The sequence below is a fragment of the Physeter macrocephalus genome, chromosome 9 (assembly GCF_002837175.3).
Source record: "Physeter macrocephalus isolate SW-GA chromosome 9, ASM283717v5, whole genome shotgun sequence".
NCBI classification, from domain to species: domain Eukaryota; kingdom Metazoa; phylum Chordata; class Mammalia; order Artiodactyla; family Physeteridae; genus Physeter; species Physeter macrocephalus.
Genome location: NC_041222.1, coordinates 1,728,955 through 1,744,667, shown reverse-complemented (window position 1 = coordinate 1,744,667; position 15,713 = coordinate 1,728,955). Strand labels below are relative to the sequence as shown.

General features: G+C 39.5%; 1 protein-coding gene across 4 annotated transcripts in view; it reads right to left on the bottom strand.

Annotated features, from left to right (window-relative positions):
• MAPKAP1 (MAPK associated protein 1) overlaps nucleotides 1-15,713 on the bottom strand; it is a 232,170-nt gene that overhangs the window by 180,288 nt on the left and 36,169 nt on the right. For all 4 annotated transcript variants that reach the window (XM_007102665.3, XM_007102666.3, XM_007102668.3 and 1 more), the window contains one exon: nucleotides 8,862-9,010. In XM_007102665.3, coding sequence (XP_007102727.1) covers nucleotides 8,862-9,010 — 149 coding nt within the window. The remainder of the gene's footprint in view (nucleotides 1-8,861; nucleotides 9,011-15,713) is intronic.

Genomic DNA, 15,713 nt, shown 5'->3' with positions numbered 1-15,713 from the left:
TAACCTTCTACATGTCACTGATGTCAATTACCTCCCAATCACAAAACTATGGAATCTTAAAGCCAAAAGGAATCCAAGAGATCACCTAAGTCAAGTTCCTCATTCTAAACATGCAGAAACTGAGGCTCTGTCAGAGAGATGGGAGGTGCCCTGTCCCAGACTCCACAGTATGGCCAGGGCTAAAACATCTTCATGTCTGTGTTCTTTCCACCACATGGTCTTCCAGTACTAGAACTCAGGTTTCCATTTTGTAAATACGAATGCCATTAAGAATGAAAATTAAAATCTCTAAGGATTAGAACACCTAGAGGGCTTCCCTGGTGGCGCAGTGGTTGAGAGTCCGCCGCCGATGCAGGGGACAGGGGTTCGTGCCCCGGTCCGGGAAGATCCCACATGCCGCGGAGCGGCTGGGCCCGTGAGCCATGGCCGCTGGGCCTGCGCATCCGGAGCCTGTGCTCCACAACGGGAGAGGCCACAGCAGTGAGAGGCCCGTGTACCAGAAAAAACAAAACAAAACAAAACAAAAAAAACAAAAAAAAGAACACCTAGGTTCTATGCCCAGCTGGGTGACCCTAAGCTGTCATTTGATATTTCTGGATAGCTGTTTTCAAGATAATAAAATCAGGGCCTTGTACTTTGAGCGACTAGATAATCTCTCCATTGCAAATTATGCAGAGCGAGGTGCCCCAGATGAGAAAGCTCAGTATAAAATCCCACCATCCCCAGTCCCCACCACACCTATAAAACAGATTGTCTCCCAAGCTTTCCCTGGGGACTCAGTGTTTGATATTCATTCCAACCAGATTTCACCTGCTAATCTTGTAATTAATTAGCCAGGAAGAGGGTAGTACCACAACAGTAATCTCGTTATAACAAAAATATGTCCACGTTTTACCTCTTATTCCCCTAACGTTCAAGAATTACAATCAATATATTTTCTTAAATGACACCTGACATCTGCCTCATTTAAAATTACTCTCTCATTTTCTCCTCTTAATGGCCTGATGAGCTGAGTGAGGCATCTGAGAGTATAGCCCTGTCTCAGAGAAGAGGTGACCCACTTCTGGGGCGATTCCTTAGCCAAAGTTCCAAAGCTGGCTATGAAGCGGACGCAAAAAAGAGGCTCCTGCCTCCTAGCCCACTCTCATCTCAGAGACCACTGCCTCAGACGCCCCAAACACAAACCAAACAAACAGGGTGCACCCTATCCCCTCCAAAAAAGAATACGTGTAGTGTCTTCAAGGACATGGTAACAGGCTATGATCTGTCGTCAGCAGGCCCAAACCAGCTCAAGATGGTAACTTCTGCCTCATCCTCGGCCCTCTTTCAGTGCTTCCTAATTCAGGGATGGTATCATCGTCTATTCAGTTCCTCAAGCCAGAATCCGATCTAGAAATCATCCTTGAAACTCCTTTCTCTCCCATTCCCTGCCATATGATCAATCCACCATCAAGTCCTATCACTTTTACCAACTAAATTATCTCTTGCATTCATCTACTCCTTCTCCATTTCCAATAAGTAAGCCCAAGTTATCATCTTTCTCACCTGGACCACTGCAAAAAGTTTCTTGATTGGTCTCTCTAGCCTCACAAACCCTTCTCAAGTGTATTCCCTTCAGCACAGCTTCAGTGATCTTTTCAAAATACAAACCTGATTACCTTCCCTCCTCATTAAAACTTGTTCAAGGCGTTCCCATATTCTTAGATTACAGAGGACACTTCTACCAGCCACTTATGGTTTGCCCCTGCAGCTTCACCTTCCACCACAATCTACCTCACCCTTGGGTCTCCAGTCACACAGCCTTTTCTTCCAGTTCCCCCAAATTTCCAAGCTCCCCCTTGCCTCAGATCCTCTGTATGTTCTTTCTCCTCACACTTCAACTAGTTAGTTCTTAGCCTTCAGCTCTCAGGTCAAGAGGCACCTTCACAAGGATAACCATTTCTGACCCCCCCAGACTAGGTCAGATGCCCTTACGATAACTCTCTCAAAGCCCCAAGTATCTCTCCTGGAACTTGGTAATTAATTGGCTTTGATTAGATATACTATGACTGCAATTTTACACTTTGTTTGGTGATTATTTACATAACATCTATCCTCCTGCCAAGAGAGGAAGCTTCATGAGGTCAGAAACCAGATCTGTTTTTGCTCACTACTGTATCCAGATTTTACTTAACAGTGCCTGGTACTTAGTAGACCCTCACTAAATAGGAAGTAAATGAATGGCAATGTGGTAAAAGGAAACGAATACATCTCTCAGCACTGACCATATACCAGGCACTTTGCTATGTATGCATTTATAATTTTCATTAAATACTCACAACATTTTCTGATAAGTATTATTAACCTCATTTTATAGATATGAAAACAGGCTTAAAGAGGCAAAGTGATTTGCCCAGTATCACACAGCAAGTAGATGGCAAAGTTAGAATTCTAACCCAAGTCTGACAAATATGTTCTTCCCACTGCAAAATTCTGCCTTGCTTTGAAAAGCCTCTGAGTTGATGGTGAATTCTACCTCTGATGGGAGTTTCTAGAAGACAGCTCCACAATCAGAGGAAGCCTCCACAGACTGGCAGGGCTCAGAACAAACTGCAGAAATGAGGCCTGGACAGAAAAAGCTCAGAGTGGAATAAGCTAGTTTTAAGAGCTAAGCCTTGAGAATTTAACTTCAGAATAGGATGCTGAAAATGCTTTTTTTTTTTTTTTTTTTTTTTTTGAAAATGTTTCTTTTTGTTTTAAGATTCCTATTTAATTCATTTTGACCACCCAGGCAAAAATCCCAAAGTCGGCCCTCAGGATTTTCGGTATAATGTCGAGCAACAGGAAGGGCACTGCATTAGTATAATGGTAAGGGGGAAATAATCTCAATAAAATCCATTTTTAGGGCTTCCCTGGTGGTGCAGTGGTTAAGAATCCGCCTGACAATGCAGGGGACACGGGTTCGAGCCCTGGTCCAGGAAGATCCCACATGCCGCAGAGCAACTAAGCCGGTGCGCCACAACTACTGAGCCTGCGAGCCACAACTACTGAAGCCTGCACTCTAGAGCCCTTGCTCCGCAACAAGAGAAGCCACTGCAATGAGAAGCCCGTGCACTGCAATGAAGAGTAGCCCCCACTAACCGCAACTAGAGAAAGCCCGTGCACAGCAACGAAGACCCAACGCAGCCAAAAATAAATAAATAAATAAATTTATTTTTAATCCCACATGCCACAGAGTGGCTGGGCCCGTGAGCTATGGCCGCTGAGCCTGCGCTCTCAGAGCCTGTGCTCTGCAACGGGAGAGGCCACAACAGTGAGAGGCCCGTGTACCGCAAAAAAAAAAAAAAAAAAAAAAATTTTTAAGACATTTTTAAATTAATGAATTTGGTCCTTTTATTGGTATACCACAGTGTGTAAAAAGGTAGTAAATATCTAATATCTTGCTTTAGAACTAGAACAGACTAATAAAAACTGGTCTATAAAAAGGAAGACTAACAAAATACAGTCACAGAGGTAAGTTGCCAAGAGAGTAACTGCTGAAATGATGTTGGGACTTTATTCTCCTTTACTGAAAAAGGTATGTAAAATGAAGCCAATGGAAAAGTGAGACAAACAGCTCCTAATTCAAAATACAGAGTTACCTTAGATATTCCCTCTCTCTCCTCTCCCTCTCTGAGACCGATGCATCCAACTGCATCGGGGCTGGGGGGCGGGGGGGGCGGGGCAGAGGTGTTGGTCAGAGGAAAGAAGCAAGGTCAAAGGCCAGAAGGTCCTTAGGCTCAAGGCCATGACTCAGTTCAGGAAGCAATAAGCAAAAGCTGCTGTCTAGAAACATAACCAGCACTAAGAAGTCCAGGTTATAATTTTTCGGAAAGAGATCCTGAAACTAAGGTAGCTTAACATATTAGAGGGGACCATTCCCACGATAATAGCAAATATTCCAAGTTCAGATGAGGAGCATTTTCCTCTAAAGGCAATTCGCTGACCTTTTCTGAGTTTGCAACATTTCTCAGTGGCGTCACACTTTCTGCAAAGTTTTAAGTGACTTCCTTTGAAGAGAGCTATTTAATGCCAATGACTGCAGAAAACATTTGTTCATAATTATCCAGACATAGACTGGAACAATGCTGAAACAAGAGCGGCATGCAAAAATGTATTTAAGGACTATCATCCCAAAATGCTGCTAAAAGCTATTAACCAGTATGTGTTAATTGCCACAGCATTCATATTAATTTTCACTTCAGGCTCGACACTGTGGAATATTTCCCCTGATACATTTTAAACAAAGTTTAATTTAAGGAACTGCTTCTATCAACACTTATGAAAATTAACAGCCAAGCAATTAGCACTCATGAATTATCCCTTCCCCCATGCTCTCTGCAGCTTCCCTGTTAAAACAGTTTCTAACAGAGAAACGGTTACTTTCTAGCAAGTTAACACAATCAAAGTCACAGTTGTCTGTATGAACCAGCACTAGTTCTGCTTTTTAAAGCACTTGTCAAGGCAAACATGCTCCTTATATTTAGAGTATAATTTAGCTAAGTCAAATAAGTAAAATATTTAACGTTTTACTAAACTGCCAAGCAATTACTAGTATCAAACTACCCTCTCACCTGATGTTTAAAAAATAACCATTGCAAACAAACAAGCAAACAAACAAAAAAAGGAAGTAATTACTTGTCTTACTCTTCCTATTTCAAGTTAAAGGTCAAAACCCCACTGGACTGACTCCCTGGACTTCTACAAGCAGACCACCTTCACCCAGTCTGCTGTACATCTTGTGTAATGATGCTAAACTCCTAGTAAATTTTAAGAGCACATTTCCTCTCACTCAATCCTGTCAACAATCTAATGAAGTACAAAGGAGAGACAGCATCGCTGGCCTGCACCCTTTACAGAGAGAGAAAGAGGCAAAAGTGGGGTATTTGCTGAGCACTTCCTATGTGCTATATCTCAGTACTCATCAGGAAGACACACTACCACCATCTCATTCCACATATGAGGACTGCAGCTTCATGAGGTTAAGTAACTCGCCTGAAGTGGTGGAATTAGGATTTAAACTCAGACCTTACTACAAAATAGATCTGCTTACAAACTAAATTACACTGCCTCTCCCCGTGCTAGGCGCTTTATCCTATTTGAAGGTCTCATCAGCTTTGTGAGGAAGGAACTCTTAATTTCTTTGCATAGGTAAAGAAACTGAGGTTCAGTGAGGTGAAAACCCTGACTGAGGTGACACAACTGATAATCAGTACCATTTCTTTGTTAGTAACTGTACTGACAGGAGATGGTATCTGAACTTCTAAGGGTCTACTGATGATTATATTATTTGTAAACTCAGTTTAACCAAAATAGTGATGACGATGTACTAGCTAAAGCTTCTCAAGTGATAAGGCATGGGAAAGGGGCTAGATACTTTTTAAAATAAGACCTCTTTTGAAAAAGGTGGAGAGACAGGGCAGAAATCCACATATTCAGGGGCACTTAAATCAGTGCTGAATGTTTACTGCCTGTCACTCCTTCATCGCTTCAGAGCAACTCCCTGTCACACCCAACATTTCCCACTTTCAGTGAGATCAGAAGGACTGGCACAAGAATTTTCCTATTGTCTCATCTCTAAAACAGAGGTTGGTTTTGTTAATGAAGCTATTCAGAGGTCCTGTTTTTAACAAGCCCAAAGAATTTAGGCAGATGGCTGAGCCTGGTTTTGCCTTGTCTGGCTAAGCATTCCCTAAAACCACTTGCAATCTGTCCTGGTCTTTTTTCAAATGATCAGTACACAGAGTTATTAATAACCTATAAATCTAAAACAGTCACGGAGAGCATTGCCAATTTGCCAAAAAGATAATATAAACATAGTAATAAACCTAATCAAAAAACTAAAAATTACAATAAAGCATACACCTAAGTACGGCCTTTCCCTCTCGACTACATGCCTTCAAGAAATTATTAACCAACCACAGTTTTTAAAAAATCAAATTATTAACCAGCTACAGGAACCAAAAACTATTTGAAAGTATTCGCTTTAATTTAGTACAATAACTAAGAGATGCTTACCCTTAGAATCACTAAAACCAACAATTCAGTTTGCACAAATCCTTAAAGATGCCTGCTTACTTACAATGTAACTGTCAAGCCACACCAAAAACAAAATCCTTTTTTCAAATCCAATGCTAGTTTAATCATAAGGAGGATTTCACAGCAGTTAGTCTCTTGAGGAAATAGATAATTAAGTAGTTTTTTAGCATATTTAATTAGACCCCAAACTCTTCCCTGTCCCCTTCTCTCCCCAATTATGTACCATTTGCCCAAGAGACCTAAGCAACTCAGTTAATTATGTAAATAAGGCAAGCGTTATTCCCAAGAAAAGCATTGTGAATATTTGTAGTGGAAAGAACCACATATTTTAGTGGCTTTAACAAACCTTTGCAAAAAAAAGGGGGGGGACTATCAAAACACATGAGAAACTCTTACATTTGAGGCAAGAAACAGGGAGTTCAATAACAAGATGGTGAATCATTAAAACAGGACACTCATTTCACTTCTTAAATATGAGCTGAATAAAAATAAAATAATTCTAAGTTACAACAGTAACAAAAATTTAGTGCTGAACGTCAAATGATTTATGGGAAGAATCAATCTGGAAATTATTAAAGTCGACTCTCACAGAAAAGGCTTTATTATCAAGGGGTTGACATGATCTTAACTCTCGAGGCAGCCATGGTGCTGTTATAACTACTACAATCCCATTATTATGCAATCACAAAATGCTAATTTCATCATTTTGAGGTGTTATTTGAATAGTCATTTTAATTTCTAGGTTACGAAAAGGCTTGACTCAAGTATAATTCTCTATTAATCATTGAGATGTCATTGAATATCATATTGATGCATTTCACAAAGATAGACTAATTTAATATGTACAATACAATATCCTTCAAATATTAGCCACTTTCATTACACATCTGCCAAATGCACCAATATTAAATAATAGATGAGAACAAGGGTTTAATTGTGTTTTAGCAATTGTAATATGTAGGATAATAAAAAAAAATAGCACTGCGTCACAAGATAGACTTATCGATATATAAATCTTTCTTAATCAATTGTGCAATGGTGACTGGGCCATACTCACATCCTTTGCTGATTACAAATAGACTTGATATGACAAAAACATCGAGAGTCGTAAGTGTAAACACATATCTAGCAAAAATAATTCCTTTGTGACCGAGGAAATGGCTTCTTTATTTTATTTTTTAATTTCAAGTTAGGTATATATAACAAGCAGAGTTCACAACCTTCTAAAAAATTCAAATCCTAAGTAATTTATAATAGAATCTAATAGTATAATGAAAATTCTAGAATATAGTATTCTAAAAGATCTGTGCTACTTTGTTGGCATCACTGCATTATCAAATACTAATTACTCCAGCAATTAACTGCATCCTCAAACAATGAGATGATAGGCAATGGAAGCAAATAAATTCTAGCCATGTAAACTAATCCCAATAATAACATCTCACATATCTAAATGAATGGATTGTAGTAGTTAAGAAAAAAAATCCCCTACAGTCCAACTCACTAGTTTCCAGAGGTTGACATTCCTGTCCCCTAGGGGGACCCTTCCTTCTCTTTGCTGCATTCCACAAGAAGAAACAGGAAAAGGTGGCAGGGGCAGGCTGAAGAGCAGCTCTTCACAGGATACAATCTCTAATTTACCGGAAGTACTTTCTTACGTTTTTTGGAGAAAACTCCTGAGCATATTAGGATTTTATGCTATTTATGCATTTTGTTTCTAGTTTTTGTTCTCCTTCCCTGCCAACATCAATAACCTCATGTGCCAATGTCCACATATGCTTACTTAAACCAATGGAAACATACTGAATTGTATGAGGTGAAAGTGTTTCAAAGAAAAAACATCTCCTTGCTCAAAGATGACAACTGACAGAACCAGCATATAACCAGGACTTGATTATAAAAAGTGCAAACATAAGCAAAGAGCTGTATGTTTATTAATTGCAATGGTGTTGAAATAAGACAAATTGTACACAGTCCCTCCAGACAACAAGCTATCACTCAGCACACCCACACCACTGCCAGACAGCAAACATAATGGCAATAAATATAAAAATCAACTGCTACTGTCCTGAAAGAAACCCAGCTCAGCTCAGCACAGAGACAAAGAATGGCAGGGAATGGGGAAGAGGGTGCTGCATGTATTGATAGAACTATATTCCACCTAAAATAGTGGCTATTTTTCTAAAAGGAAAACAAACACACTTTAATTTAGCAACTGCAAATTTTCAGAACAAACAGGAAAAAATTAAGTCATCCTGCATACCAAGTGTCAAACAAGATTCAATAAAACACTGACATGCAAAACAATGTCTTAGAATTCTGAAATGAAGCTCTCACCTCTACAATTTCTGGAGTTATAATCAAGAATCAGACAAGACAACCCAAACCGTCTCCCAGACCACTTTCAAGGCTTTCCAAACAGTCAGACCTTGATTAATTACAGCCCAACCAACCCAAACCTTAGGAGAGAAACACTTAGGAGATAAAACAGGCACACACACACACACACACACACACACACACACACACACGCATATACACACACGCATATACACACACGCACACACACGTATCTCCAGACTGTTTTTGTTTTCATCCTCCCAAACATATTACTGTGGAAACCACATTAAGCCCAAATCCAGACCTTTTTATACCCCAGTCTTAGGAAATGTAAGTGACATTCTATAGTTACTGAGTCCCTTTTGAAACCCTAAATCTAAATCTAATAAGAATAAGAATAATAACCAACAATAATTCCATCCAATTGAGGTTTTACCTAAAGGGATAGTTTCACGTTTACTTACCTTGCCATCAAATTTGGAATACTCATTAAAGGGGTTATTCAGCTGCAGAGGACACTGCTCCAGGCGTACAGATAATATTGACTGTTTTCCAGAATGTGGAGGTTTCTCTTTGAGCGACTTTTTTTCAAATAGTGACTTTAACTCCTGGGCTGTGATACAAGAGGAAGATAAAAACATCTTTGTGATTACAACACAGAGAGATAACCTGTCCACCTTCCCTAAAAAGTCTTCCTTGGAATCTTGAGGAGGGAGTGTCCAAGACATGTTTAGGTCAGATATGTGCAAAAAATCTCACATATATGTCTGTGCACTGAAAGAGCAGAGCACTGAAAAACACATAGGTCAGGTTTGTCAACTTAGAAAGACTAGGGTTTAAGGAAGGGGGCAGAGGTCAGACAAGCCAACAGAACAGCCATTTTGTAAGAACACTCACAGCTGTGAGACCTGAGATTCAGCCTGGCTCTGCCATCTAACAGATAGATGTGTGATACTGGACCATTCACTAAACTTCTCTGGACTTGTCAAACCAGATTATCTTGAAGATCTCTCCTGGCTCTAATATGTGATTTTGAAGTTCTAGTTCTTCAAGGTCAAGGTCCACCTCTTAATCCTCTCACACTTTCCAATGACACCTAGCACACAATCTGGATGACAAAGATGAGGAAGAGGAAAAGGAGAAAGAGTATTTTTAATAATAATAGCTAACATTAACTGAGCAAACCAACGTATCTCATCTAATCCTCATAACAAGCTTATGAGGTAGATATTTGCTTTATCTCAATTCTGTCAACTGGAAACTGAAGCGTAGAATATTTTGATTAGCCCTAGGTCACACAGCCAGTAAGTAGCAGGGCTCAGATTTGCACCCAGCCATGGCTCTTAGCCATTAGGCTCTAATGAACAAAGTAGACCTTCAATAAATTTTGTTGCATGAATCAATGAATAAAATAATGATTGAAGGAATTCAGATTAAGTGATTAAATCAAAACCTTCAGCACTTATTCATTAGTGAACCAAGACAAGTTAGCTCCATATCTTCTCAAAGATCATTTCATTCTCTATATTAATCTGAATGTCATTTAAGGTGATAGCTGGATGATAAGTACATGGGGGGTCATTATACTTTATATTTTGTGATGTTAGAAAATTTCCATACTTTACACTTTAAATGAATCAATCTTAGATCTTAAAATGTGCAATAAATAAGTTCAACCCATTCCATTCTCGAGCATAGCCAACTTGAACTGAGATCAAACATAACTGTGAAATAGTCACTTAGAACTTTTTAAAAAGGTAACAAAATTATTTTCAACAAACCAGTGGGGGAACTTTATCAAACGAGTCCTTATAGATTTAAGTGGCAAACCAGGAGAAAAGGATCTAATTCTTTTTTAAAATGTGGCACTTGACTATCCAATCCAGATTCTGAATATATAAGTACATGTAATCAACAGATTCATATGTTAATTATATATTAATACCAATAGATTAATGCACATTTGAAAAAGTTTTAGATTACTACTGAAGTGGTATTTTAAATATTGGAAGTACTATTCTACCTGTACTCTATCAATAATTTTATTGCTACACTTTGGAAAAGAATAATCCTTTATTAAATACCTACTAGGAAAAAGCAAAAACAAAAAACCTACTAGGGGCCAGGAACAATGCCAGGTGTCTTCTTACCCTGTCCTCACAATGATCCTGAAAGACAGGTTACCAATAGCTCCATGAAGAAACTGAGGTGTAGCAAACATAAGTCACTTATCCAAGTCACTCTACTGTTATCAGTAGGGTTAAGCATGAAGTGATGATATAGTAACTCTTCCATTCTCAGACTAATTCACACTTAGACCTCTCTCCTCAACCTGTGACATTTTCCCACTTCCTCTTTTGCTTCCTACATCACGGAGAAACAGAAACAACCAAAAGAGAACTTTTGCATGCTCTCACCCGCACTTCCTCCCGTCTTCCCTCCCATCACAACATGGATGAACTGCCTATGCCCCTATCAGCTCAGCCCCTCCTTTGTGCACTAGATTCCATCCACTCTTGCTGACTCAAGGGCATCAATCAAGCAATTCTCTTCCATCTCGCTTCCATTTTCAATTTTTCCCCTCTTACTGGGTTAGTCTCATCAGCATATAGATACTGAAATACTACTCATTAAAAAAAAAAAAATTCTCCTGTACTTCCACCCTCCCACCCAGTTACTACCCTATTTTTCTGCTCCTCAAAATGGTTGTCTGTATTCTTGCTGTCTAATTTTTCTCCTCCCATTCACACAAACCCACTCCAATCAGGCATTCAGGCTCCACTACTTCATCAAAGAAGCTTTCAATGATGTCACCAATGGTTCCCCTGTTGCTAAATCTACTGGTCAATTTTTAATCCTCACCTTACAAGACCTCTTGGTAGCAGCTGACATTTCACTCCTTCCTTTTTGGAATCCTTTTCTTCACTTGCTGTCCAGGCTACTCCTTCTCAGTCTCCTTGCTGATTCTTCCTCCTTTTTCCCCTCAAATCTTTGGCATTCCCCAAGGCATAGTGTTTGGGCCTTTTCTTTATCTACATTCACTCCCTCAGTGATCTCATCTAGCCTTATGACTGGCCTCTCCCGCTGCGGAGCACAGGCTCAGCGGCCATGGCTCACAGGCCCAGCAGCTCCACGGCATGTGGGATCTTCCTGGACCGGGGCACGAACCCGTGTCCCCTGCATTGGCAGGCGGACTCTCAACCACTGTGCCACCAGGGAAGCCCCAGCCTTATGATTTTATATACCACTTTAGGGAATTCCCTGGTGGTCCAGTGGCTAGGAATCTGGGCTTTCACTGACGGGGGCCAGGGTTCGATCCCTGGTTGAGGAACTACGATCCTGCAAGCTGCATGGCAGGGCCAATAAAATAAAATAAATAGGTAAATACCATTTTACAAGAGGCAAAACTCAATTGCAGTGATACAAATCAGAACAATGATTGCCTTTGGGGAGGAGACTAACTAGAAAGAGGTACGAGAGAACTTTTCTGGGGTATAGAAATGCTGTATACTTGACTGGAATGCTAGTTACACAGGTGTATGTTTGGCAAAAGTCATCAAACTGTACATTTAATACCTATACATTTCAATATATGTACAGCATACCTCAATAAAAAAATAAATAAGGGAAAACCTAAATAAATAAATATCCTCTGTATGCTGATAACTTCTAAATGATTATTCCTAAAGACTCCCTAAAATTAGAGATTCAACTTCATATTTCGCACCTCCACTTGGATGTCCAATAGGTATCTCAAACTTTACATGTCCGTAACCAAACCCTTGATGTTCCCCACAAACCCGCCCCTCTCACAATTTTCTTCTCAGTTAATGGCAACTCAGTTTTGCTAGGCAAAAAACTTGGGTGTCATTCCACTTTTCTCTTTCTCGCACATCCTACCCATCAACAGAAACTTAAGAAGATATCCAGAACCACCTATAGCTACCAAAGCTGGATTATTACCACCACCTTCAAACTGGTCTTGTTTCCACCCTTGCCTCCCCGACCCCAACCCAGACCACTGTCTCTTCCCAACACAGCAGCCAATGAGTCTTTTAAAATACAAGTTATAGGGACTTCCCTGGTGATACAGTGGTTAAGACTCCACGCTTCCACTGCAGGGGGCGCGGGTTCGACCCCTGGTCAGGAAACTAAGCTCCCGCATGCTGCGTGGTGCAGCCAAAAAATTTTTTAAATTTTAAAAAAGAAAAAAAAAGTTATAAACTTCAGAATAAGAAGAAAATTGATAAATCTGATGACATAAAAATAAAAATTTCCTAATATATAAAGATTCTCAAAGTAGAGAAGACACTGACCAACAACCCAATAGAAAAATGGACAAGAAATATATAATATCCACAGAAAAAGAAATTCAAATAGCTCTTAAACAAATGGAAAGATGTTCAACCACATTCATAATAAGAAATATGCAATTTAAAACTATACTACGAGGGACTTCCCTGGTGGCGCAGTGGTTAAGAATCTGCCTGCCAATGCAGGGGACACAGGTTCAAGCCCTGGTCCAGGAAGATCCCATATGCCGCGGAGCAACTAAGCCTGTGCGCCACAACTACTGAGCCTGCACTCTAGAGCCTGAGAGCCACAACTATTGAGCCCGTGTGCCACAACTACTGAAGCCCGCGCACTTAGAGCCCAGGCTCCGCAACAGGAGAAGCCACCGCAATGAGAAGCCCGCATACCACAACGAAGAGTAGCCCTGGCTCACCACAGCTAGAGAAAGCCCGCGCACAGCAACGAAGACCCAACGCAGCCATAAATAAATAAATACATATATTAAAAAACGAAAAAACAAAAAACTATACTATGATACCATTCCACTTCTATCAGGAAATACACACTCGACACATTACTAGAGGGAATGCAAAACAGCAAAATCTCAATAAAGGGGAATGTAACAATGTCAAAAAAAACCATATATTTTACCCCTGGGCCCAACAATACCACCTTCAGGATTCTGATCCTAGAGACACTGGCAAAAAAAACAAAACAAAACCAAACCGATACGCATGACGCTTTCCACTGCAGTCCCATTTGCAACAGCAAAAGCCTGAAAACTATCAAATATCCCTCAACAAGGGACTGGTTGGCTAAACTATGGTACAACCACATCATGAAACCTATCTCTATGTATTGCTCCAGAGTAATTCTCAGGATGTGTTGCTAAATGAAAAATGGGTTGCATAAAATAGTGTGTATTATGCTATCTTTAATTTAAAAAGAGAGGGATATGAATGTAAATATGTTTATATATATTTGTAAGTGGACAGAAAAGCCAAAACCTTTTTAAAAATGACTATCTAAAAGAGTAGAAGACAAGGAATGAGGCTAGATTTCTCTGGTTTACCTTGTTTTATGTATTTAACTTTACAACCATGTAAATGTTTTGTGTAATTAATAAAGAAAAAGTGCAACCTCTAAAAATAAAAGGCTAATGAAAAATGAACTTAAGTGTAATATTTAGTTGGCAGTTTAACTACAAAGAGAGGAATTATTTTAAGTAACTTTATCATATAGCAATTTGACGGTACATTCCCTAATGGAACATATCAAAAAGACAAAAAAAAAATCTTAAACCGTTTTCACTAATCATAGTGTTAATAATAACATTGGTATTTCTATTCTGGAACCAAGATTTTCAGCATGAGACAGGATACATAAACATAAAATCAAAAGTAAAAATTCCTAAATCTGAATTGGAATTATCAGCATTAACTCACAATGTATTCTCTCTTTAAAAATTTATTTTTTTCTGACCTCTACTCCCTGAAAAGGCCTACAAGGAAAACAAAAATCAATCCAGTGAGCACCCCTAGAGCTCAGTTGTGGTCTCTTAATGCCATTTACCACTAAAAAGAATCAAGACTCCCTGGAAAAACAGCTGATTCCAGATTTGGGGAAGAAAATGTGCAAGATGAACCTGCAACATCTTGTTATACAAGAAAGCAAGGAAACTACGAAAGATTACTGGAATTGTGTCAAAAGAACTTAGCAGCAAATGTGAAGGGACTCACTATACAAAGGGACAATTTCAGCATAAAAAAAGAATAACTGCAATGAATTGAAAAATATAAATTATGCTTAAAAACCCATGAGTGCATAATGATACAAAGGGAAAAACACCCTCATTGGTCATCTACATGGGATGCTAGGGAACAAACTCTTCATTCTGAAAAGAACTGACAAAGGTAAAGAAGCAAGCATTTATCCTGCTGTTCTTGTAGGGACTATACCTGAGGATAGCCAAATAATAGATTAGGGAAAGTTCTTTATATAAAACAAGTTGATAAAATTAGAAATCACTATTTCACACCTCTTAATGAAATAATGAATCTAGGTGATACTCATTAATGGCCACTAAAACTATCAGATGAAAAGCTGATGGGAGTAATTTAATAATGGATGGATAACGCCTGATTCCACCATCAATCTTGTCACAAAAAACACAGTAAGACATTCCATGTTTCCTAAAATGATGCAATAGGAAATACAGATCAGCATATACACAGTACTCTTACCAAAAATCAAACTCAATCTGAGCAATTTTGTAGATCTAACCACCAGTTTATAGGAAATAGAGGACAGAGGAACATATTAAATGAGACCATGGGGATATGATTAGCAAAAGCCAGAATGTAGGAAACACTATGGGACAAATGACCCAGTTTCTTCAACTAATAAATTACAAGAATAAAAAGTGAAAGAGAATCTATAGATTAAAAAGGAAATGAGACATATTACCCAAAAGTAAGGTGTGGACCTTAGATCTAGACCTGAACAAACAAAATGGGGGGGGAGGGGGAGAAAGAAAAAAAAAAATTGAGACAATCAGGAAAATATTTGATAATAGTAAAGAATTCCTGCTAATTTTTGGAGGATAGTGGTAGTGCAGTTTTATTACATGTTAAAAAACACATAGGGCTTCCCTGGTGGCACAGTGGTTAAGAATCTGCCTGCCAATGCAAGGGACACAGGTTTGAGCCCTAGTCCGGGAAGATCCCACATGCCGCGGAGCAACTAAGCCCGTGCGCTGCAACTAAGCCCGTGTGCCACAACTACTGAGCCTGTGCTCTAGAGCCCATGAGCCACAACTACTGAGCCTGCGTGCCACAGCTACTGAAGTCCGCGTGCCTAGAGCCCGTGCTCCGCAACAAGAGAAGCCACCGCAATGAGAAGCCCACGCACCACAACGAAGAGTAGCCCCCGCTCGCCGCAACTAGAGAAAGCCCGCACCAGCAACGAAGACCCAATGCAGCCAAAAACAAAATAAATAATAAATAAACAAACACGTAAGTATT